This window comes from Capra hircus, chromosome 5, assembly GCF_001704415.2.
Source record: "Capra hircus breed San Clemente chromosome 5, ASM170441v1, whole genome shotgun sequence".
NCBI classification, from domain to species: Eukaryota; Metazoa; Chordata; class Mammalia; order Artiodactyla; family Bovidae; genus Capra; species Capra hircus.
Window position 1 is genome coordinate 100,566,701 of NC_030812.1, and position 24,232 is coordinate 100,590,932.

The following is a 24,232-nucleotide window of genomic DNA, read 5'->3' on the forward strand; positions in this document are numbered from 1 at the left end:
CTCTTGAGAGTCCCTTGGACTGCAAGGAGATCCAACCAGTCCATCCTAAAGGAAATCAGTCCTGAATATTCATTGGAAGGAGTGATGCTGAAGCTGAAACTCCAATACTTTGGCCACCTGATGCAAAGAACTGACTTGTTCAAAAAGACCCCGATGCTAGGAACGATTAAAGGCAGGAGGAGAAGGGGATGACAGAGGATGAGATGGTTGGATGGCATCACCGACTCAACGGACATGAGTTTGAGCAAACTCTGGGAGTTGGTGATGGACAGGGAAGCCTGGTGTGCTGCAGTCCATAGGGTCACAAAGAGTCAGACATGACTGAGTGACTGAACTGAACTGAATAGCCAAAATAAATAAATATATAAATAGTTTAAAAAAATCATAAGTGATGAAGACTAAATCAGGGAGTAAAATTTATAGATATCTAGGGGAAGAGACTTGCTGGAATATGGAGCAAAACATGAAAAGACATCAAAGATGAGAGCATGCTGGTTGTATTCCAAGATCAGATTAGGAGACCAGTGTGGTTAGATTAGGAGGAGCAGGGTGAGTGGAGGACAGGGTAAGAAGGTATGAAGTCACAAGGGTAGAAAGGTTTTATAGGTGAGGTTGGAGACATACTCTAACTTTGAGGGACATGGGAGACTCTTGGAAGATTCTAAACAGAGGAGGGGCATGGTGTGAAATATGCTTTAATGATTCTCTTGCTATGGAAGAACAAGGGGAGATGACCAGGAGACCAGTTAGGAGGTGGCTGAGATGATCCAAGAAAGAAAGGTCTAGAGCAGGAGTGGACATGATAAGAAGTGGGAAAATTCTGAATAATATTTAAAGGTAGAACCAACTAGATTTGGAATTGATTGGGTATGGAGTAAAAGAGAAAGAAAATATAATTAAAGGACAACTCCAAAATTTTAATCTCCAGCAAGCAGAAGAATAGGATTTCCATCACAGCAGCAGCATCTGAGATGAAGAAAATTGTAGGAGAAGCAGTGAGTCCTGCAGGGGTTCAGTTTTGAGCAAGCTAGTTTTGAGAGACCTCTTAGATCTCCAAGCCTGCAAGTGGAGATGATAAGTGAACAGATGAATACATGAGTCTCAATTTAGGAAAGAGGTATGGACTGAAGATATATACATTTTGTGGTCTCTGGCACAAAGTTATTAAAGTTCTGTGACTAGCTGAGATTATCAGGGGCTACTTAAATAGAGAAGAGAGGCCATCTGTACACTAAGCATTGTTCTCAAGATGATTTTAGATAGTGCAGAGTTGAACATTTTAATAGTCATTTTCTAAATGACTGTATGAATGTTTAGATGGTAATTTTAAGGGTTCGTTAAAGATTGTTTTTCTCTATATGTTAATGACCTAAAATTCTTCAAATAACTTGTTTAAACAAAAACATGAATACACTTAAACTATTAAGTGAATAACCAATAATACTAGTGCCACAAAGATATTTCAATATTTGGAAAATTGTGTAGGAAGAAGTTTGGGAAGCAAGGTGTATTGGAAAGAATCCTGTCCGGTAGTCATCAGCTTTAGTCCTCATTATTGGCCAGGAATTTTTAAGTGAATCTCTTTAACTTTTCGATGCCCTCATCAGGAAAAGTTTGTTCTCCATCAAATGTCCTTCAATTTGCACATGGGATAATATACTTCTTTCCTTTTTTTTCCACCAGAGAAAACGTGCCTCCAAGGGCATTTCACATCATATACTTTGGCAAGTGGCTTAACATAAAAATTTTATCTATTTCTGACACTTACCTGATGCACAGAGAAGTGTGTTGAAAGTTTCTTCTCTTTCTATTCCTTCAGGCTTTGTATTGAAAGAAGAAAATTAAGAAGAAAAGTTATGTGTATATATATATGGAATCTAGAAAAATGGTACTGATGAACCTATTTACAGGGAAGGAATAGAGAACAAACTTGTGGATACGGGGAGGAAGGAGAGGGTGAGGTGAATTGAGAGAGTAGTATTGACATATATATGCTACTGTGTGTGAAATAGATAACTAGTGAGAAGCTGCTGTAAGCATAGGGAGCTCAGCTCAGTACTCTGTAATGACTTAGAGGGATGGGATTTGGGAGGTGAGTGGAAGGGAGGATTCAGAAGGAGGGGATACATGTATACATGTAGCTGATTCACATTGTTGTACAGTAGAAGCTAATACAACATTGTAAAGCAATTATTCTCCAATTAAAAAATGAATTAAAAAAAAGAAATGATAGTGCATCAGAGAAGAAGCAATTACTTTAGAAGAGAAAATGTTAGTGAAAGCTTGAGTTGTGAATGTATTCATATTCATGGGAATGAAATGTCACTGCCACATACATGTTAGATAATGTAATTTCCATAATAAAGCTTCTGAGACTCAGAGAAATTAGACCTTCATACCTCAACAAGTAAAGGCTTGATAACGGTGTCCTTCTGTCCAAGTTCTGGGAAGTGAGGCACCTCACTGCCACATAGTTCCTGAGACCGCAGGGCTTCTGCAGTAGCTGTGAAATTCACCTCTCCTGCGGAATAAAATTCGTAAGGAGTTAAACAGTGATCCTATATTGAATGGTTTCTTCTTTTTAAGCCTCTCCAGTATATATAATTGTTTTCCTTCCATTGATCAGTCAAAGGAGGAGAGAAAAACATGCATCTGAGTGGAAGTGGAAAGCAATCAGCACAACAAAGGAAGTAGGATTCGTGAACACCGTTATCACTCACCCAGTGACTTTGGGGTCACAGCCCAGGACATGGTTTTCTGATTGTTTCCACAGACACAGTGAGATTCTTCATTCTTCTCTACTGGGATGGCCAAGAAGGCAGAAGAGGCCTCCAGCTGTATGCTCACCTGTCCCCCATTCCCACCCACAAGTTGGAGAAAGAATACAGGCAAAAGGTCAGTAATGGGGTGTCAGGGTGGGGGGAGGGAAAGACGCTTAAAGGGACAATGCACACTAATGAGAGGCTTTGAGAAGCTGTTCAGACAAGGTAAATCCTGTCAAGTATTTTGTAGTTTAGATGTTTGCCATAAGGACATTGAAAAACTGATGGGAATCAAGATAAATACTCAGGATTTAGGCTTGTGCCAACACAAGGAAGAAATATTTTTCTTTTGTTAGAGTGAAAAAATAATCAGGTGGGAGTAATAGCTGAATTCAGGAATACACAAATAAAATAGAGTCCTGGATGACTATAACCTTACCACCTTGGATCTGTTGGGAGCTTTGTTCTTAGCACTTGAAAGTGGAAGTGTTATTCACTCAGTCGTGTCTGACTCTTTGCCACTCCCTGGACTGTAGCCCGCTAGGCTCCTCTGTCCTTGGGGATTCTCCAGGCGAGAATACTGGAGTGGGTTGACATTACCTTCTCCAAGGGATCTTCCCAACCCAGGGATTGAACCCAGGTCTCCCACACTGCAGGCAGATTCTTTACTATCTGAGTCTCCAGGGAAGCCCAGATGGTTGTAACCTTACCACCTCGGACCTGTTGGGGGGCTTTGTTCTTAGCACCTATTCCAGTCCAAAATTAGGCCACATCGTATTCAGTTATGATTTACTAGGAGATGACCTGGAGGAGATTTAGGAAATGAATGGTGTGTTCCTTCCTCCTTCCTTCACTTACATCCGGACAAGCGCCCTTACCCGAATGCAATGGGACAGATAGTTGAACACAGTGGCTTTGAGTGTGAAGGCTTCTCCTCGAACCACAGAATAGGGAAGAGTGAGTTCCAGGAAGAAGGGCTGGAAGGCTGTGAGAGAGACGGTGGGCGAGAGTCCAAGCCCTGCTGCTCCAGACAAGCAGAGGGCGCTGGCTTTCCAGTCCGTGACGGTGTCAGGGACCTTGATTGCCAACTCACGTTTGCCCCACATACTAGAGATGGGAAAAAAGAAGACGAGAGTCAATGAATTCCTTTTCTTAAAAGCATGGACCACAGCTGACTCTAGAGCATGACACTTTAGAAACCCAGTGTGATAAATGCTAAACTTGATATAAAGTTTGGTGCTCCTAGAGAGGTCTCTGAAATTGTTTTTTTTTTTTTTTCTTTTTTTTTTTCTTTTTAGGGTCAAGGGTGGCTTTCTATTAAGTATCTCAGGAACAAATTAGAAAAACAAAATTGCTTTGTTTAGCTATGAGATTAATGAACTACGAATCTACACATCTATCAGAAAAGAGTGGGGCAAAACAGAAAGGACTGGCCCTACAATTACACCGGAATCATAGAAGAGGATTCAAATCCTCCTACGAACTCAGTTCCAAGCAGCACACAACTTACTCAAGTGGCATCAACTCCCAGATCCAGGTCTCAGGGAAATACTTTCGGATTGTTTCTTTCACTTTCATAGCTGAAGAGTCTTCTCTCATATTCAATGGATAAACTAACCCTGGACCTACACCTGCTAGTCCAACTTCGGGGCCTGGTGGGCCTGGTGGGCCTGGTTGACCTAGTGCACCTGGTGCACTTGGAGCTGTGGAGAGACAACACGAGGGCCTAATGTAAGCCTGAGTTTTATCATCAAGTTCTCAGAGCCGCCTTATGTATCAAGTAGAATAAGGCCATACACTCAGGGAATGTCTTTTATTAGAACAATTTACCCTACCACCTTCTTACTTTGTTTTCTCATCTGTTTGTCTTATTGGAAGGTTAATCCTGCTGCTTCATCAAATAGTTTAGAGGCAAATGTATTTTTCTCTAGAAATGAAAACAAATGTAACTCTCCCTAAGCTGATTTTTCAACTGGTGAAAGGAAGAATAAAGAGTAGTTTAACCACCCCCACCACTCCCATACTGCTCAGATGGTAAAGAATCTGCATGCAATGTGGGAGACCTGAGTTTGATCCCTGGGTCGGGAAGACCGCCTGGAGGAGGGCATGGCAACCCACTCCAGTAGTCTTGCCTGGAGAATCCCCATGGACAGAGAAGCCTGGCAGGCTGCAGTCTATGGGGTTGCAAAGAGTCAGACATGACTAAGTGACTAAGAACAGCACAGCACATACTGCTTATGGGCTTCCCAGGTGTCACTAGTGGTAAAGAACCTGCCTGCCAATGTAGGAGACGTAAGAGACATGAGTTCAATCTCTGGGTCAGGAAGATCAAGTGGAGGTGGGCATGGCAACCCACTCCAATATTCAAGAATCCCATGGACTGAGGAGCCTGGCAGGGTACAGTTAACAGGCTCACAAAGAGTTGGACATGACTGAAGTGACGTAGCTCAGCACACAGCACAGGAGGAAACAGGATTCGTAGGCATCTCAGCATGCCTAGAGAAACGTCTCTGTTAGCAGCAGAAGAGAAAACAGAATCTTTTTGATTCTTCCTCTTTTCTATGTATACGTGAGATACACAAAGAGACTAACAGTATATCTGCCAAAAGTTGAATTATTCTATTCTATTATTTAACTTGTCAGAATCACTGATTTCCATGAAAGAACGACAGAGGCAAATAATATCCATATAATCGTTCACATTTCTCAGATCCCTTGCAGATAGGGCACCATGATCTGTGCCACTTCCGCAGCTGGCTGTAAAGTCATGTGCATATCTACTCCTTCTTCTCCAAGATAGTAGCCTTGAAAGGCTTGCTGGAGATAGAGTCACAAGAGGAAAGCTGAATGAATCTCCTTGACAATGATTGATCAGTGTTCTGACCAATGGAGGTGTTTTGAACAGCCCCTGGGCTCACAAGCAGTTTTTGTGAGAGCATTAAAATTAACTGTTAGGTGCTTAGACTGAGTGACTTCACTTTCACTTTTCACTTTCATGCATTGGAAAAGGAAATGGCAACCCACTCCAGTGTTCTTGCCTGGAGAATCCCAGGGACAGAGGAGCCTAGTGGGCTGCCATCTATGGGGTTGCACAGAGTTGGACACAACTGAAGCGACTTAGCAGCAGCAGCAGCTTAGACTCTGAGATGTGGGGGTTTGTTTGCTAAGGCGGTATAATTTATCTTATCTTGACTAATACTTCAGATACTGAAGGCACAGTAGATAAAGAAGATTTAAAGTACCATGACTGTATTTAATTTTGATTAGAGAGAGACAGAGAAATCATAATGCTTCATTTTTTCCCTAGAGAAAAAAGTTATTTGAGGAAATTTTACTGAGAAATTGCTGCAGAGTCATAACATTCAGTACCTAAAAAATGTTTTTTTATCCCAACCCAGCAAAACATTACTTTTCTTCTATTATTTTAGTGGATAAATAACTTTCACCCTTACCATATGCATAGTTCATATACATTCCTGGATATGGAAGCGGCTGGCAAAAATATGGCTTGTGGATTTTTGAGTTGGTAAAAATATTTAATCCTGCAGACTGGAAGAAAAATAATTATTAAAGCATATCGGCAATCCAGTCTAGAGACTGGGATATTTTCTTACATCTGTATTACACCCTTAGTATTATACATAGAACTCAGGATTATCGTGAAAATTCCACCCAATGGAGAAGAGAGGTATTTTATAAAAATGAAAATGGGGTCACAGAGAGTCCAGATCATCCAATTAATGAATGGGAGTTGGGATTAGAATCTACTTCTGATTCCTATTTCTGAATTTTGTCTCCTGTATGCTTGGAGCCCCTTTAATTATCTTTGCCTCCAAGAAACTGAGTGTTTTAGCTTTGGATGTTTTTCTTCCCTTCCTCCCCCTGCCTCAAACCACACATTAACTCTGTTGCAGAGAATAGTTTTTTGTTTCTTTTCATTTGAAATTGTAGGGTTGCATATTGGAGGTTTTTCTTCATAGTCATTACACTTTGCTTTGTTTTTGTTTTATCGGGAAATATGCCTTTGCCTGAATATCTGTGTTCAGCTCATCCCTTTTGTGATTTATCCTTTCGTTTTTTTTTCTTTTTCAGTTTTAACTATACTGAAACTCTGCATGCAAAACACCCATGCAGACATCCACAGTAGCTTGATTCCTTGATTCCTGTTACAGACTTCCTCCTTCTTCAATATTAGTCACAGTTAAATACTACTTGCTGTCCTCTAGAGTGCTAGGGAAGCTGTGGGACTCTGATGCACAGTTGGCAGTGGTGGCAGTGGTATGGAACAAGAAGAAAGAAGTCAGAAAGAAACATTTAACAGTTAATAAAGAGCCTTCTTTTTCTCCCTCCATCACCAACTGATTCTGGAGGCTCCAGAAAAGGGAGGTTTAAACTGCTCTCAGCTAAGCTGCAGACCTCCACAGCAGTACGACACATGGCTTCCTCAAGGTATAGAGAGTGTTTTCAGTCCTTTTTGGCGGAGCTAAGATTTAATCTCACAACTTGGATAAACTTCCCTTTCATAACTCTGCCTAACTGCAGTTAAAGATACACATTTGCTCCAGTATACCTAAGGCATGCTAATGCTTCCACTGCAAGTTTTATAAATTCTTCTGTATGAACAGCTACTTTCAATTCACCTGGAATTCTACTGCACTGAAACTGTTGCCTGCAGTATTTTACTTTATGTATTCAGTCATTTGCTGATTCATTTATTGTGAAATGACTGTTACAGTGGTTGCCGACAGAGTATTCACTTTTTTTTTTAAGGATGTCAGAGGCTCTGTGGGAAATGTTTGCTTTGTTTTTCTCACATATTGGAATCTCTGAGAATCACTAAGAGGATATATGATGGTGACAACTAGCTTTGGGATCAACTTGGTTAAAGTTGTAGGCCCTAAATGTATACCCCTTGCTCTTAAAGTGCCAGAGAAATTCATGACTGACTGTCTGTGTGTGTACAAAGTTCTCCATGCTTCTGACATTTCAATATTTTTCTGTTAATCATAGCTTTGTTTTTTGGTGGTTGAGAGGAAGATCAGATTCTAGAGCTTAGAAATCCGTTTCTTCTCCATCTTGATGATGATGTAGAGATCAATTTAGGTTGTGTTTTTAAGAAGAGGAATTACCTCAAAGATACTGTAAACATCATCATCACTGATGAGCTGCTTTGGAGCGTAAATGATTCCATTGTGAGTTATGTCTTCCTCATTGATGCATTTTTCCCCGTCTTCATTCATGCGGTCTCCATATCCGATGCTAAAGGTTCTCTTTACTGGTAGCAAATTATACACCTGCAAAGTAGAACAAAGGAAAAACTGTTATGTATTTTATAAAGTGAGATAATGTTCAATCTGGAGTTTAAGAGATCTTGGTGTTTATTAATACTCCCATAGCAACATTATAAAACATGACACAGAAATCATGGAGTGATATCAAAGGTTATGGATCCCAATCCTTTTGTTGTACAAAAGAAAATAATGTATAAAGAAATCAAATTCATTGATGAAACACTCAGAGGTCATTTAGCCTAAAACTCAAGTCTCTTTGTCTCCCAGCCCAAATGCCTACTTTTTTTTTTTAAATTTATCTTTTGAATTTTATTTATATTTATTGGTGTATAATTGCTTTACAATGTGGTGTTAGCTTCTGCTGTACAACGAAGTGAATCAGCTATTTGTATACATGTATCCCCTCCCTCTTGGAACATCCTCCCACTTCACGTCTCATCCCACCCCTCCAGGTCATCGCAGAGCACCAAGCTGAGCTTCCTCTGCTTTACAGCAGGTTCCTGCTAACCATCTATTTTACACATGGTAGTGTATATATGTCAGTCCTAATTTCCCAATTCGCCCCACTGTTCCCTTCCCCACCCTGTGCCTATATGTCATTCTCTCTGTCTGTGTCTCTATTCCTGCCATGGAAATAAGTTCATCAGTACCATTTTTCTAGACTCTACATATATGCATTAATACATTTGTTTTTCTCTTTCTGACATACTGCATTCTGTTTGATAGACCCTAGGTCCAACTTTTAAAAGAAAGCACAGAGAAGCATTATGAAAGAATAGAAGTCATTCATATCCATCACCTAGAAACAACCTCTGTAAATACTTAATTTGTTTCCTTTTCCCACTTTATGTGATTAGATTCTTACCAGGTTTCCCCCCACCCCCCCCAAGTCTACTGCTGTAGGACCAGGTTTAACTCAGGAGGAAACTAGATGCAAAGTTAACCCAGAAATAAATTCATTCTAGTTCAGTTTTTGCCTTGTGCGTGCGTGCTGAGTTGCTTCAGTTGTGTCCGATTCTTTGTGACCCTATGGACTGTAGCCACCAGGCTCCTCTGTCCATGGGATTCTCCAGGCAAGAATACTGGAGTGGGTTGCTATGCCCTCCTCCAGGGGATCTTCCCATTCCAGGGATAGAATCCACATCTCTTATGTCTTCTACACTGGCAGGCAGGTTCTTTACCACTAGTACCACCTGGGAAGCCCCATCATAAGGCCACCTGCTCAGTCATACAGTATTTAGGCTGTTAAAGACACACTGACTCCATGAGGACCTGTTGTCATCTCTTATCTAAGCTACTACCATAGCCTCCTATTTCCATGCTTTCATTCTTGCTCCCATACTCTGAACAGCAAACAGGATCTTCATAACCAGGTAAATCTAAATTGTCGCTCTCCTGCTTTAAACTCTTCACTGATATATCATTGCCTTTGCTGTCAATTCAATTCCTGGGTCGGGAGGATCCCCTGGAGAAGGAAATGGCAACCCACTCCAGTTCTCTTGCTTGGAAAATCCCATGGGCGGAGGATCCTGGTAGGCTACAGTCCATGGGATCGCAAAAGAGTCAGACATGACTGAATGACTTCACTTTCACTTTTCACTTTGCTGTCAATGCCTAATTCCACTCCAAGTTCACAGTCCTCCTTATGATCTTCCTGACTTTCATTCCACCAACTGCCTCTACCATCCTTTTCTCTCACCACTTTATGGGAGGTCATTACCGTTTCCTTTGGAAACACTCTGTTGTTCTGGCCTCAGGACTTTCATGCTGCTTTCATTCTTTACATTCCCTGCCCCTGCCCCTGTTATTTGACAATCTAAGAAGAGATCCCGATCACTGCATTAAAACTTGCTCAACTGTTTTCTTCATCTCAACATCCTGTTTATTCCTTAAATGATACTTACCGACACTTAGAACTACTATTTGTTAATGTGTTTTTGTTGCTTGCTTGCTTAACACATAAGACTATGAATCTAAAATGGTCAAAGACCACATCTATTTTTCACCATTAGAACTCTTATTCTCAGAGCACTATCTTGTAGTCAAAATGCAGTGGATATTTGTTAAATAAATAAATGGACAATGAAGACTATAAAACAGAACTCTTTTACAAGTTTTTCATTATAAGAAACGTCTTTTTTTTTTTTTTTTTTTTTTTAAAGCTGTGCTGCGCAGCATATGGGATCTTAACTCCCCAAGCAAGGATCTGAGATCCCTGCAGTAGAAGCAGAGTCTGATCCATTGGACCACCAGGGAAGTCCCAAGAAACATGTTTAAAAGACAAATTTGATTGGAATCTCTTTTGTCCATACTTAAAACAAGTAAGTGCCTGGACTTTAGAGAAGATTTAAAAAATTTGACATTTCACATACTATCTGGAATTGTGGTGTGTTAGACTGGCATTGAATAAAATTTGGTTCAAATTCCACCTTTAAAATATATTTTTTGGTGCATTATTTCTATAGTTCCTTAATCTAACTCTGCTGTGTTTTCTTAATCCATAAAATGAAGGTAATAATGCCCTCCTTAAGGAATTATTCATTTCTTTACTCATTAAAAATGTGTTGAGCATCTTTTACATGTGAGGACTGTGCGAGGCACAGGTGGGCAAGATTGCTCAGTCTTTGATACATCGTAGCAGACAATGAAGTGAGATGATCTGTGGAAAGCATCTTGTGCAATGTCTTTTTCAGAAACAAGTAGAATTCAAACTCTTATGTGACTTAGTGCACTATTCCTGACACTCTAAAGAACTTGTCCTTTGCAGGTATAACTTCCAGCTTCCAGAAATGGTCATATCATGTGTGCATTTTCTGATATCTGAGACTGAGATGGGACTCACTGACTGAGGTGAGAGCTCGGCTTCAGGCTTCATTAGCAGGACACTCTTGTCCACAGCTCGGAGGCCACAGAGAGAGTAAGGAGCGGCTGTGATCTTCAGGCTGGTGTTTGAGGCTGGAAGGCCTTGGGCTGAGGAGAAGCTCAGATTTACCTGTAAGGAGGATATAATTATAGCAATGAATTTTCCAATTGTTACAATCTTAAAACACTCTTCTACCCCAGGCTTCCCAGGTGGTGCTAGTAATCAAGAATCCACCTGCAATGCAGGTAAGAGATGCAGGTTTGATCCCTGGACCAGAAAGATCCCCTGGAGGAGGGCATGGCAACCCACTCCAGTATTCATGCCTGGAGAATCCCATAGACAGAGGAGCCTGGTGGGCTATGGTTCATAGGGTCACAAAGAGTTGGACTGAGTGAAGCAATTTAGCACACAGCACACACCCCAGGGAAGTCCCTAGAATATATTTTGAATTCCTCATGAATTTTCAGATAAAACAAGAGACTTGCAAGAAATCGTGCTAATGGCCACCTGCTTTGAACTACTCCATTAGACTGCTCAGCTTTTGTTATCATTCTCTGCTGTTAGAGATCCTTTGGCAGAAAGTTTTAGAAGCACCACCTGACCGTCTTTTAATGAACATAAGTTCCTTATTTTCCATGCTTCAAAAAGAGGAGATGAAGAAAAGGACTGGGCTTAAACAAAACACCCACCTTATTGGCAAAACAGTTTTCAATGTCGAGCGTCTCAGTATCTGCGACAACTTCTCCATTAGGTAAAATGGTATAAACAAGTAACTGGGCTATAGGAGCAATGTTTGATTTCACTCGAAAGGAGAAGGAAAATACCCCTTTTACTGCAAAGTAAAGAAAGTTCAAGATAATAGATTAGGAAGAGGGAAGAGCTTCAGTTTTATAAAGAGGAGCTTCTCAAATTATTTTGCTTATTTATATGTGGAGTGTACTAAAGTTACAAAAAGACTTGCCTTTATGCCATTGCGCTTGCAGTGAAAGTGAAAGTGTTAGTCTCTCAGTCATGTCTGACTCTATGTGACTCCATGGATTGTAGCCCTCCAGGCTCCTCTGTCCATGGAATTCTTCAGGCAAGAATACTGGAGTGGGTTGCCATTCCCTTTTCCAAGGGATTTTCCCCACCTAGGGATCAAACCTGGATCTCCTGCATTGCAGGCAGATTCTATGCAGTAGTATTCAGTAAACATATACTGAACTACTGATATTATTTTCCTTAAAGATGTAGATTACATTGTTAATTTCCTCTGCTTAAGAAGGAAAGAACATTTAGTAAGTCTCTATTTTTAAATTAAAAAAAAAGATATTAAGAAGTCAAGAGAGAAGACCTTCTAGACATCTTTAATGATCTCTATGATACAGTCAGCACAAGTTTTGTCATATGAATGTGTGTAGTCGCTGTCATGTCCAGGGAAGCCTGTCATATGCATGAGGGCAAGTCAAAGAATGCAACACAGTCCTTACCTTCAGGCCATTTACAATAGAGCAGAGATACAGGTACACATGGGTTTCCCTGGTAGTTCAGCTGGTAAAGAATTGGCCTGCAATGCAGGAGACCCTGGTTCAATTCATGGGTCGGGAAGATCTCCTGGAGAAGGGATAGGTTACCCACTCCTGTATTCTTGGGCATCCCTAGTGGCTCAGCTGGTAAAGAATCCGCCTGCAATGCGGGAGACCTGGGTTCAATCCCTGAGTTGGGAAGACCCCCTGGAGGAGGGCATGGCAACCCACTCCAGTATCCTTGCCTGGAGAATCTCCATGGACAGAGGAACCTGGCAGGCTACAGTCCCTGGGACTGAAAAGAGTTGGACATGACTGAGTGACTAAGCAAAAGCACAGGTACACATAATCATGTACAAAATAGAGTATGCCTCTGATTTTTATAATGCATCTATCTCAGTTGTTTTCTGTGTGAATTACATAGTGTTTAATTCATGCACCTTTAATCTTGTTCTGTCTGATCTTTGTAGCATACATTTATTTTAAAGCTGTTGTCTTATACATCTATAGAATATTTGAGGGCAACTTGTGGGGGAAATACACAAAACAGCAGGGTTAAAATAAATGTGAACTAGTGGCTGGTTCATATTTTTGTATGGCAGAAACCGATATACCATTGGAAAGCAATTATCCTCCAATTAAAAATAAATTTAGAAAATGAATTAGTAAAAAAAATTGAAGTAATAAAACTAAAACCATATGAAATTAAATTTCTGAAGCAGGGCTAAACATAGACAGGAATTAATTATTAAGATGCCATAACGAACGATTAAACACTAGAGTGCTTAAATTTAACAGCTTCCCAGAAATCCAAGACAAGTGGAAAAACAACCATTTACATAGCTATCATCAAAATAAAGTATGCTTTATCTTACGGAGACACTTCCTTCTCCCCATTTCACCTCTCAAGATACTTAATATACTATGTAGGATTTAAATTCTATTAGTGAAAGTTAGTTCCAGAAAAAACATCTATTTCTGCTTTATTGACTATGCCAAAGCCTTTGACTGTGTGGATCACAATAAACTGTGGAAAATTCTGAAAGAGATGGGAATACCAGACCACCTAACCTGCCTCTTGAGAAATCTGTATGCAGGCCAGGAAGCAACAGTTAGAACTGGACATGGAACAACAGACTGGTTCCAAATAGGAAAAGGAGTACATCAAGGCTGTATATTGTCACCCTGCTTATTACACTTCTATGCAGAGTACATCATGAGAATCGCTGGACTGGAAGAAACACAAGCTGGAATCAAGATTGCTGGGAGAAATATCAATAACCTCAGATATGCAGGTGACACCACCCTTATGGCAGAAAGTGAAGAGGAGCTAAAAAGCCTCTTGATGAAAGTGAAAGAGGAGAGTGAAAAAGTTGGCTTAAGTCTCAACATTTAGAAAATGAAGATCGTGGCATCTGGTCCCATCACTTCATGGGAAATAGATGGGGAAACAGTGGAAACAGTGTCAGACTTTTTTTTTCGGGGCTCCAAAATCAGTGCAAATGGTGACTGCAGCCATGAAATTAAAAGACGCTTACTCCTTAGAAGAAAAGTTATGACCAACCTAGATAGCATATTCAAAAGCAGAGACATTACTTGCTGACTAAGATCCATCTAGTCAAGGCTATGGTTTTTCCTGTGGTCATGTATGAATGTGAGAGTTGGACTATAAAGAAAGCTTAGCACTGAAGAATTGATGCTTTTGAACTGTGGTGTTGGAGAAGACTTTTGAGAATCCCTTGGACTGCAAGGAGATGCAACCAGTCCATTCTGAAGAAGATCAGCCCTGGGATTTGTTTGGAAGGAATGATGCTAAAGCTGAAACTCCAGTACTTTGGCCACCTCATGCGAACAGTTGACTCATTGAGGATGAGATGGCTGGATGGCATCACCGACTTGATGGACATGAGTCTGCGTGAACTCCAGGAGATGGTGATGGACAGGGAGGCCTGGCGTGCTGCAATTCATGGGGTCGCAAAGAGTCGGACACGACTGAGAGACTGAACTGAAAGTCTCTCAGTCGTGTCCGACTCTCTGTGACCCCATGGACTGTACAGTTTATGAAATTCTTCAGGCCAGAATACTGAAAGGGTAGCTTTTCTCTTCTCTAGGGGATTTTCCCAATCCAGGGATCAAACATAGGTCTCCTGCATTGCAGGCAGATTCTTTACCAGCTGAGTGACAAGGGAAGCAGGAACTAATTTTGAAGAAATTTCCTCATGAGGAAATTTGGCTTTTGATATGCTATTGGGAACAAACTTACCTGCTCTTGAAAAACCAAGATAATGTTCAGTCCCATAAAAATCCATGATAAATGGAAAATTAGAGGGACTGTTCCATATTTGAGTACCTGAATTCAATTTTTTTAAGCAATAAAAAAATTTATTTAGAGTTTTTATCTAGAAAAGAGATTTTATGGACCTAAGGAGAATCTAAGGTGAGCAGGGTTTAGAGTGGTATGTCTTTATTATGGCCTTGGTTGTCTCATGCTGCTGGAAAAATGGATAGACTAGAAAAAAAAGCTTTCATTTAGTGATAGAGTTAGTAGAAATTTAATAACAGATGAATTTGAAATTCAAAGAATTACAAGATTTTAAGCACAATCTAAAAGTCATGATTAATTATAAAGGTCTTTTTATTCCAGCTTTTTATGATTATTTCAACAAAGGTGGTGAATAAATAGAGTTAGGAGATTAAATAAAAATCAATCTTCATTTGGAAAATTCTGAAGAATGTTGAAGTGCAATGCTGGCTTTATGTTTTGTTGAACTGCTTAAATAAAAAGAGATAAAAAGAGAAATAGAGTGAAAAGAGACCCTTCTTGGCACAGTAGTTTATCTTAAGCAAGTTGAGACTTTTTTTTTTTTTCACTAGCAATTTTTCTACTTTACAAAATAAAGAAATAGTACTTAATTCTAAGTTCTTCCATTAGAATTTTTAGTAAAGAATGGGATTTATTCAAACATATAAGCAGAAGAGTGCACAAAAAATATAGCATCTTGAGGGCAATGATCATGTTTTATTAATGTTTTTATGCAAAGCTCCTATTATGAGCTATATCAAGATAGGAAGATAGACTCTCTTGAAGTATAGTTTTGATGGGGAAACTTTTTTTCCAAAAAATTTAAGTTGTAAATCATAAAGAAATTTCTTAATCTTCATTTACTAATTAGTTAAAAAATATGTATTGCATACTCACTGTGTGTCAGGCACTAATGTGAGAAATGGTGTGTCAAAAATAAAAGACAAATATGTTCTGATCTTTATAATACATATTCTTTATTTTTCTTGAAAATATTCACTCACCTTGGGTGAATGGACTTTTTGATCTTTCCAAATATGCTTTTTTAAAAAATAAAACTTGTTTTAGTAAACTGACAGCCTATAATTCAAATGAACAGGAATAAAGGGACGCTACTTATGAGATTTAGCCTGGGGATATGTAACAAAGAGACTAAACATACGTATCTTTGGTAATAGAGTATTTCTTGAAAAGTTAACTAACAGATATCAATGGATATTTATGATTCAAGAAAATCCAGAAGGAAAGTATGATCTAAAAGAGAGAGGCAGGAATACAAGTGAGAGACTTGAAGATGGTGTGTTGCTAGCACTTAAGATAGAAGAAGCCATAAATTTAGGAATGCAGGAGGTCTTTAGAAGCTGCAAAAGGTGAGGAAACAGGTAATCCTCTGGAGTTCCAGAAGGAATTTAATTCTGCTGACACCTTGATGTTAGCCCAGTAAGACTTCTTTCTACAGAACTACAAGAAAGTAAATTTGTGTGGTTTTTAGCCAGCAAGCTTCCTACAGAAGCAATAAGAAACTAATACAAAATCATACAGAGTAAAATATTTCTTTGGTGATTATTCTCATTTTTCAGTTATTTTCTGCATTAAAAAATTTAATAATAAGATGAATATATTTTACTTTAGAAATAAAATTTAAAATATAGAAACATTATAAAAAGGATTTTAAAAAGTACTAAAATGAACCTAGTATTCTTATTTTAAAAATCAGCTTCCCCATCTTTGGTTGATGGAAGAAAGTTGGTAGCCATTTGCTCTGATGTAAGAAATAGCTAAAGTGTTTAGGGCAATTTAAGAGAAAAAAAAAACAGGAAATCCTGAAAATACTTACACTCTCCTTGTTTAATGGATAACACATGGGTTCCTGATTGAGCAATGCTTCCTCTTGCTTTGATCTGAAGACAGAGGGAAATATGTTTAGTATCATTTTAAAGGGTAATTTTTAAACTTACATATTTATAATATACAAATAACATATTTATAATTCACAAATAACAAGAATCTCACTATTTCAACCCAAAAGTTACTTTCGTTTACTAAATTTCTCTTCCAATATTTTCCAATATGTGTAGTTTAAGTAATAAACTTCACACAATATACTTTAAATAACAAACATGTAATTTTACAATGTTTTAGAATTTTCTTACTATTTACTACTTATCTTAGATATTAATATTTTAAATTTACATACTCTTTCAACATATATTTTAAGCATCTATTATATGCAAAGCAATATATAGTGAAGGGAGGTATAAACTATAATGTAAGTATTATCTATTGCTGCCTTTATTTTAAAAAACAGCAAAAAATTAAAAGCATTTACACTCTCCATGTGTCTGGTACTGAACTAAATAATTTTAAGATTTTTCTTTAATTCTGGCAATAACGATGTTGCTGTTGTTTCATTGCTCAGTTGTGTCTGACTATTTGCAATCCCATGGACTGCAGCTCACCAGGCTTCCCTGTCCTTTACCATCTCACAGAGTTTGCTCAAACTCATGTCCATTAAGTCGATGATGCCATCCAACCATCTCATCCTCTGTTACCCTCTTCTCCTTCTGCCCTCAATCTTTCCCAGCATCAAGATTTTTTCCAATGAGTCAGCTCTTTGCATCAGGTGGCCAAAGTATAGGAGCCTCAGCTTCAGCATCAGGCTTTCCAATCAATATTCAGGGTTGATTTCCTTTAGGACTGACCAGTTTGATCTCCATGCTGTCCAAGGGACTTTCAAGAGTCTTCTCTAGCACCACAGCTTGAAGGCATCAATTCTTTGGTGCTTAGCCTTCTTTATGGTCCGCCTCTCTAATCCGTACATGACTATTGGAAAAACCAGAGCTTTGACTATATGCACCTTTGTAGGTAAAGTGATGTCTCTGCTTTTTAATACACTGTCTAGGTTTGTCATAGCTTTTCTTCCAGGAGAAGCATCTTTTAATTTCATGGCTGCAGTCACCATCTGCAGTGACTTTGGAGTCTAAGAAAATAAAGCTTGTCATTGTTTCCATTATTTCCCCATCTATTTGCCATGAAGTGATGGGACTGGATGCCATGATTTTAGTTTTTTGAATGTTGAGTTTTAAGCCAGCTTTTTCACTCTCCTCTTTAACCTTCATCAAGAGGCTCTTTAGTTCCTCTTTGCTTTCTTCCATTAGGGTGGTGTCATCTGCATATCTGAGGTTGTTGATATTTCTCTCAACAATCTTGCTTCCAGCTTGTACTTCATCCATACTGGCACTTCACATGATGCACTCTGCATATAAGTTAAATGGGCAGGGTGACAGTATACGGCCTTGACATATTCTTTTCCCAAATTTGAACCAGTCCATTGTTTCATGTCTGGTTCTAACTGTTGCTTCTTGACCTGCATACAGGTTTCTCAGGAGGCAGATAAGCTGATCTTGTATTCTCATCTCTTTCAGAATTTTCTGCAGTTTGTTGCGGAAAACTGTGTCAAAGGCTTCAGTGTAGTCAATGAAGCATAAGTATTCAAGAAAATTAAATACACCAAGGTAGCATTTCATGCAAAGATGGGCACAATAAAGGAAAGAAATGGTGTGAATCTAACAGAAGCAGAAGATGTTAAGAAGAGTTGGCAAGAATATACAGAAAGTGAAGTCGCTCAGTTGTGTCCGACTCTTTGCAACCCCATGGACTATATAGCATACAAGGCTCCGCTGTCCATGGGATTTTCCAGGCAAGGGTATTGGAGTGGGTTGGCATTTCCTTTTCCAGAGGATCTTCCCGACCCAGGGATCGAACCCTGGTCTGCCGCATTGCAGGCAGATGTTTTACCATCTGAGCCACCAAGAAAGCCACTAGAATATACAGAACTGTATAAAAAAGGGCTTCAGTTCAGTCCAGTTCAGTCGCTCAGTCATGTCTGACTCTTTGCAACTCCATGAACCGCAGCATGCCATGCCTCCCTGTCCATCACTAACTTCCAGAGTTTACCCAAACTCATGTCCATTGAGTTGGTGATGCTATCCAACCATCTCATCCTCTGTTGTCCCCTTCTCCTCCTGCCTGACCCTAACCACGATGGTGTAATCACTCACCTAGAATCAGACAACCTGGGGTGTGAAGTCAAGCAGAACTTAGGATGTGTTACTATGAACAAAGCTAGTGGAGGTGATGAAATTCCAGCTGAGCTATTTCAAATCCAAAAGATGATGCTGTGAAAGTGCTGCACTCAATATGCCAGCAAATTTGGAAAACTCAGCAGTGGCCACAGGACTGGAAAAGGTCAGTTTTCATTCCAATCCCAAAGAAAGGCAATGCCAAAGAATATTCAAACTACACCGCACAGTTGTACTCAGTACACATGCTAGCAAGGTTATTCTCAAAATCCTTCAAGCAAGGCTTCAACAGTATGTGAACAGAGAACTTCCAGATGTTCAAGCTGGATTTAGAAAAGGAACCAGAGGAACCAGACATCAAATTGCCAACATCCACTGGATCATTGAAAAAACAACAAAATTCCAGAAATAATCTACTTCTGCTTTATTGACTACGTTAAAGCCTCTGATTGTGCGGATCACAACAATAACTCTATGAGATGATTGACATTATTCTTTACAGATGAGATTAAGTAAATTACCTGAGGTCACATAACTAAGAAGCAATAAAACTAGGATTCTAACTTACTGTCAATTATTTTACTTTTTTTAGAATTACAAAAATACTATATATATTATATGTTCCTATACAGAATTTTCTAACACATAAGGTTTTTTTTTTGTTCAAAAGTCTTACTTGGGTAATTACCAGCTTTGAATATTTCTAGTTTTTGGATGTAAATAGGTATACTGACCCCAAAAGTATCATACCAACTTATAATATGCCTGTCAATGTACTTTTGCCTATAGTCACACACAAATTCTTGAACTCGTAAATTATTTAGAACTTTTATAGGAGTAAAAGTCTACTGCTTTATTTTTAAAATTTTCACTTCTCCAATTAATGTAAAATTCAACATTTTTCCTAAAGATTGTTTATACATTTTATTTCCTATTGACTGTTTTGATTTTTATCTTTTGTCGATTGATCTACTGAGTTCTAAGATAAAACATGTTTTCCTCTTCTGTTTAATAATTTTCCAATGGATCTCAGAAAAAAATGAAAAAAACTTAAACTTTCAGGGGAGACTAGAACATGAACGAAAAATTAAAGCATTAATTTGCTAGGAAGCAACTTTTTTTCACTCATAAACACAGAAACAAATTATATTGATATAAAGGTCATTACAGCAAGGAGATCCAACCAGTCCATTCTGAAGGAGATCAACCCTGGGATTTCTTCGGAGGGAATGATGCTGAAGCTGAAACTCCAGTACTTTGGCCACCTCATGAGAAGTGTTGACTCATTGGAAAAGACTCTGATGCTGGGAGGGATTGGGGGCAGGAGGAGAAGGGGACGACAGAGGATGAGATGGCTGGATGGGGTCACTGACTTGATGGACGTGAGTCTGAGTGAACTCCGGGCGTTGGTGATGGACAGGGAGGCCTGGCGTGCTGCAGTTCATGGGGTGGCAAAGTGTCGGACATGACTGAGTGACTGAACTGAACTGAACTGACTGATTTAGATACAAATTCTATCTTTTTAGTTGGAACTTCCCTAGTGGCTCAGTAGAAAAGAATCTACTTGCAGTGCAGGAGACCTGGGTTTGATCCTGAGCTGGTAAGATCCCCTGGAGAAGGACATGGCAACCCATTCCATTATTCTTACCTGGGAAATCCCAGTTGCAGAGAGTCAGACATGACTTAGCAACTAAATAGCTATCTTTTTAGGGTTTATATCATTAGGAAGAGCTACAGTGGCTTTTAGTCTTACCAAATAATAAAAGGTTAATTCCGTTTCATCTGTCAGAATTTGTCCATTCAGGATGTAGTGCACCCGAATCTCCTGTGTTTGCCCACAGGTCACAGTACCAGCCACAGGTTCAAGCTGAATGTAACTCTTGCTTGGGGAGAAAATATGTGTTGCAGTGTGCATTGCTGGTATGTGAGATTCTTCAACCCATCTGCTATCAAAACAGTAGTTATTCTGTTTGTAAGTGACCTAATGGATAGAATAAAGGTCTTAAGTAAGTTATTCTTATTAACATTATATATATATATATATATATATATATATATATATATATAAAGTCACTCTGTCATTTGCTGAAGATTTTTTAAGACCCATGCTTACTTGATTTCATTATAGGTTGCCTTCCAAAATAAAGAGTAACCTATAAACAACTTTCCGTTAAGTTTATTTAAAGTTACACTGTATGGATTTAGTCACATTCACTCATAATCAAGATCAATAACTTTTTCTTAATATCCTTATGGTTGTACAGTGCATAAGGACATTAGAATATTTCACACAAAATGAAAATTGTGGTTTACCAAAGAAACAATTAAAATCGAGTTTGTAATAAAGCTATAAAAATGTTGGATTTTCAAGGGACTGTCAAGATGGTTTAATAAATGTCTCCTGAAACAAGATCATGTCATAAAGTCTAAAGTGAAAGCTTTCTGACAGAATTTTTTATTTCTTATTTTGTATTTAGATGTCCACTTACCCCAACTGAAATGAAAGAAGATGTGAAGTTACTGGTATCAATGGAAATGTTCACCAAACCGTGCTCATTTGTAGTAAATCTGGCACTGTACTGAAACATACCCACATTGACCACTACAGGCTCATTGGGGATTGGCTGATCCTTCTCATCAACTAGAAGAACCTAGAAGTAGGAAAGAGAAATAAGAAAGTGAAAGCTGATTTCAGGTGTTATATAGCAATAACATTTTCCACTCTATTGTGTTCACTTCTTGACACCTTGGCCATTGTCATCTAATGAAGATCTTAGCATATAAAAGTAAGATTTGTTTTCTGGGCTCTAAAATATTTTGCTTTCTGACATTTCTGTTTAGATAACTTATGAGCGTTTAATCGAGAACTGCCGACAGTAGATTCACAGTGTTACCTTCCCCAGCTTTCTTCATCTTTGTTGTTCTGTATCTCATTATAAGGCTTCTTTTTGTTTTTGTTGTCACGGTTTAGTTGCTCAGTTGTGTCCGACCTTTTGTGACCCCGTGGACTGTAACCTGCTAGGCTCCTCTGTCCATGGGATCTCCTGCAGTGGGTTACCATTTCCTTCTCCAGGGAATTTTCCTGACTCAGGTATCAAACCTAGGTCTCCTGCTTGGCGGGTAGAGTCTTTACTGCTGAGCCACCAGTGAAGCCCTATATAAGGCGTTTGCCTTTTAAGTTTTTATAATTTCTTTACTCACTCTAAATAAATGTTTGTTTTTATAATAAATTTTGCTTTTGTATAATAAAAGAATTTTGATTCATTTAAAAGATGTTTTGATATAAAAATTGGTGTTCCTAGAAGTCACATGCCCCCAAATATGGTTATATTGAAAAGAAACTTTACCTGCCCAAAGAAAGGAAGCCCACGTCTGTAATGTGAATCCACTTTAGTAAATTTCAGTTTGCTTAAGGTGTTTGTGATTTCACTTGATCCATGTCCTGTTAGTTCCAACCCTGAAGAATAATTCAGAAAAGTTGAACTGTTCTATATGTTCTGTTCACCTCACCTCCTATCCCATCCCAGCTTCACTCCATTATTAAGAAAAAACCATCCATATACTCTTATTCTTTCATTGACGTCTATAATTCCTCAATTCTTTCGTTTCACAAATATCCTGCTTGTTCCATCCATGTTCTTGAGGAGATTTTTTCCTCATTTCCTCAGAGATCTTGCTCTGATTTGCTCCCCTCCAGCAACCATCTGGGAACAACTTGATTCTTCACACTGGCCTAAAAATATTCTTAAATTTCTGTCAGAAACCCCTTCCCCAGCAAAAGCCTTCTTTCAGCACATGGTGAAAAGTATAGCCAACACCCAAGGCTTTTTCATTCAGTGAAGTGTGATCTGTATTTTACCTCCATTATCTAAAGTCTTCCTCTGTCAAAAGAATCTACTTTTTCATTCCCGCCAACTCTAACCCTATGTGTGCTCAATCACCTAGTCATACAGAGTGGGTTGCCATTTCCTTCTCTAACCCTATGTCTTCTAGTTTTATTCTGCCTATTTATCTAATCTTCTGACTGTAGTTGTTTCAGTTTTTCAGCCCCTCCTTGTCCACCTCTAGCCTCAATTTAGCAATGATAATTAACTTAGTTTCAGAACACTTGCTTTTTCTCTTAGGATGATCTGAATACAATAAGAATGGTTTCAGATTTACATTTCAGATCCTGATTTTGCTCAGACTTTTCTTTTGAAATTGTCCATTGAGTGAATCAACTGACATTTTGATATTCCAAGCTATGATGAATTGTCTTAGACAAATCCTTATCACCATAATTCTTTCTCATCTTTTCCTTATCTTGGTTAATGATATTTTCATTTCCCAGACCTCCAAAATTGTAGTCTTTGGGGTCATTTTGGACAGTATTCTGATTTAACACATTGTAACATATTTTTCATCTACCCTGTCCTTTTCACGCCTGCTAAAATTAACTTTTTTTTTCTTGTTCTTATATTTTTTAAACTGAAATGACAATAAAAAAATAAAAGTGACTATTTAAATCAAACTTTAACTTTACAAATATAAAAATATAACCAAAGCCCTCTTTTGCATTGTATAATTTTAATATATGCCATGTTCTTTTCTCTGAGTAGTCTAAGTACTGTATATTCTATATAAAACTACTAAATGGCAGTTGGAAAATATTTAATAGCTTGAAGTGAAAAAACTAAAAAGTTTTACTCAAATGTTTTAAATCACATTTAGGATTGACATCCCTTTGAAGAAAAGTGAAATTTGTGTTTTTTTCTATGTGATGAAAACATGATTTTTAAAAAATGGATAATATTCAAAACAGCATTATGATAATTCTGGGTATGGACTCATACTTTTAATAGCATTAACAGACTTTTTTTTTTTTACTTTTTATCATTGCCTTCCCTTGTAATTAGCATTGTATGGTTCACTTGCTATTTTTTTTATATTTAAGGGTTCTGTTAAGTTAGCATTTTATTTGGAATTAACAATTATTTTATTTATATGAATTTTTTTTGGAATTAACTTAAAAATAGTTTATTAGGTCATTCTTAAATATAGCTGAAGATATCCAATTCTTTCATAAGAAAGTCTAACCTCTCTAGTATACAACTTACTTTTCTAAACACCTTTATAACCAACCTACTTTTAAAGATTCCTTTGGGACTGAAGACATTTGTTTTATGCTTATTATGCTTTTCTGGTGCATTACTGTTTTGAAATACAATCCATTCTATTCAAATCTGCTCAAATGCTACCTTTTAGAAGTTTTTTTTTGTCTATATTAGAATAAACTATGTCTCTTCACACTTATTGTGCCCTTATTTATTAACTTCCTGTGAAAACTTTATGATGTGGGCCAAGTTGCTTCAGTCGTGTCTGACTCCTTGCGACCGTATGGACCATAGCCTGCCAAGTTCCTCTGTTGATGGGATTCTCCAGGCAAGA

General features: G+C 38.4%; 1 protein-coding gene across 1 annotated transcript in view; it reads right to left on the reverse strand.

Annotated features, from left to right (window-relative positions):
• Nucleotides 1-24,232, reverse strand: part of LOC102175278 (pregnancy zone protein) — a 54,096-nt gene that overhangs the window by 14,736 nt on the left and 15,128 nt on the right. The window contains exons 10-22 of the mRNA XM_005680883.3: nt 22,153-22,262; nt 21,295-21,456; nt 20,559-20,786; nt 16,561-16,624; nt 11,606-11,748; nt 10,896-11,045; nt 7,892-8,056; nt 6,215-6,311; nt 4,273-4,465; nt 3,641-3,869; nt 2,721-2,847; nt 2,400-2,521; nt 1,769-1,820 (exon numbers count right to left, since the gene is read on the reverse strand). Coding sequence (XP_005680940.2) covers nt 1,769-1,820; nt 2,400-2,521; nt 2,721-2,847; nt 3,641-3,869; nt 4,273-4,465; nt 6,215-6,311; nt 7,892-8,056; nt 10,896-11,045; nt 11,606-11,748; nt 16,561-16,624; nt 20,559-20,786; nt 21,295-21,456; nt 22,153-22,262 — 1,842 coding nt within the window. The remainder of the gene's footprint in view (nt 1-1,768; nt 1,821-2,399; nt 2,522-2,720; nt 2,848-3,640; nt 3,870-4,272; nt 4,466-6,214; nt 6,312-7,891; nt 8,057-10,895; nt 11,046-11,605; nt 11,749-16,560; nt 16,625-20,558; nt 20,787-21,294; nt 21,457-22,152; nt 22,263-24,232) is intronic.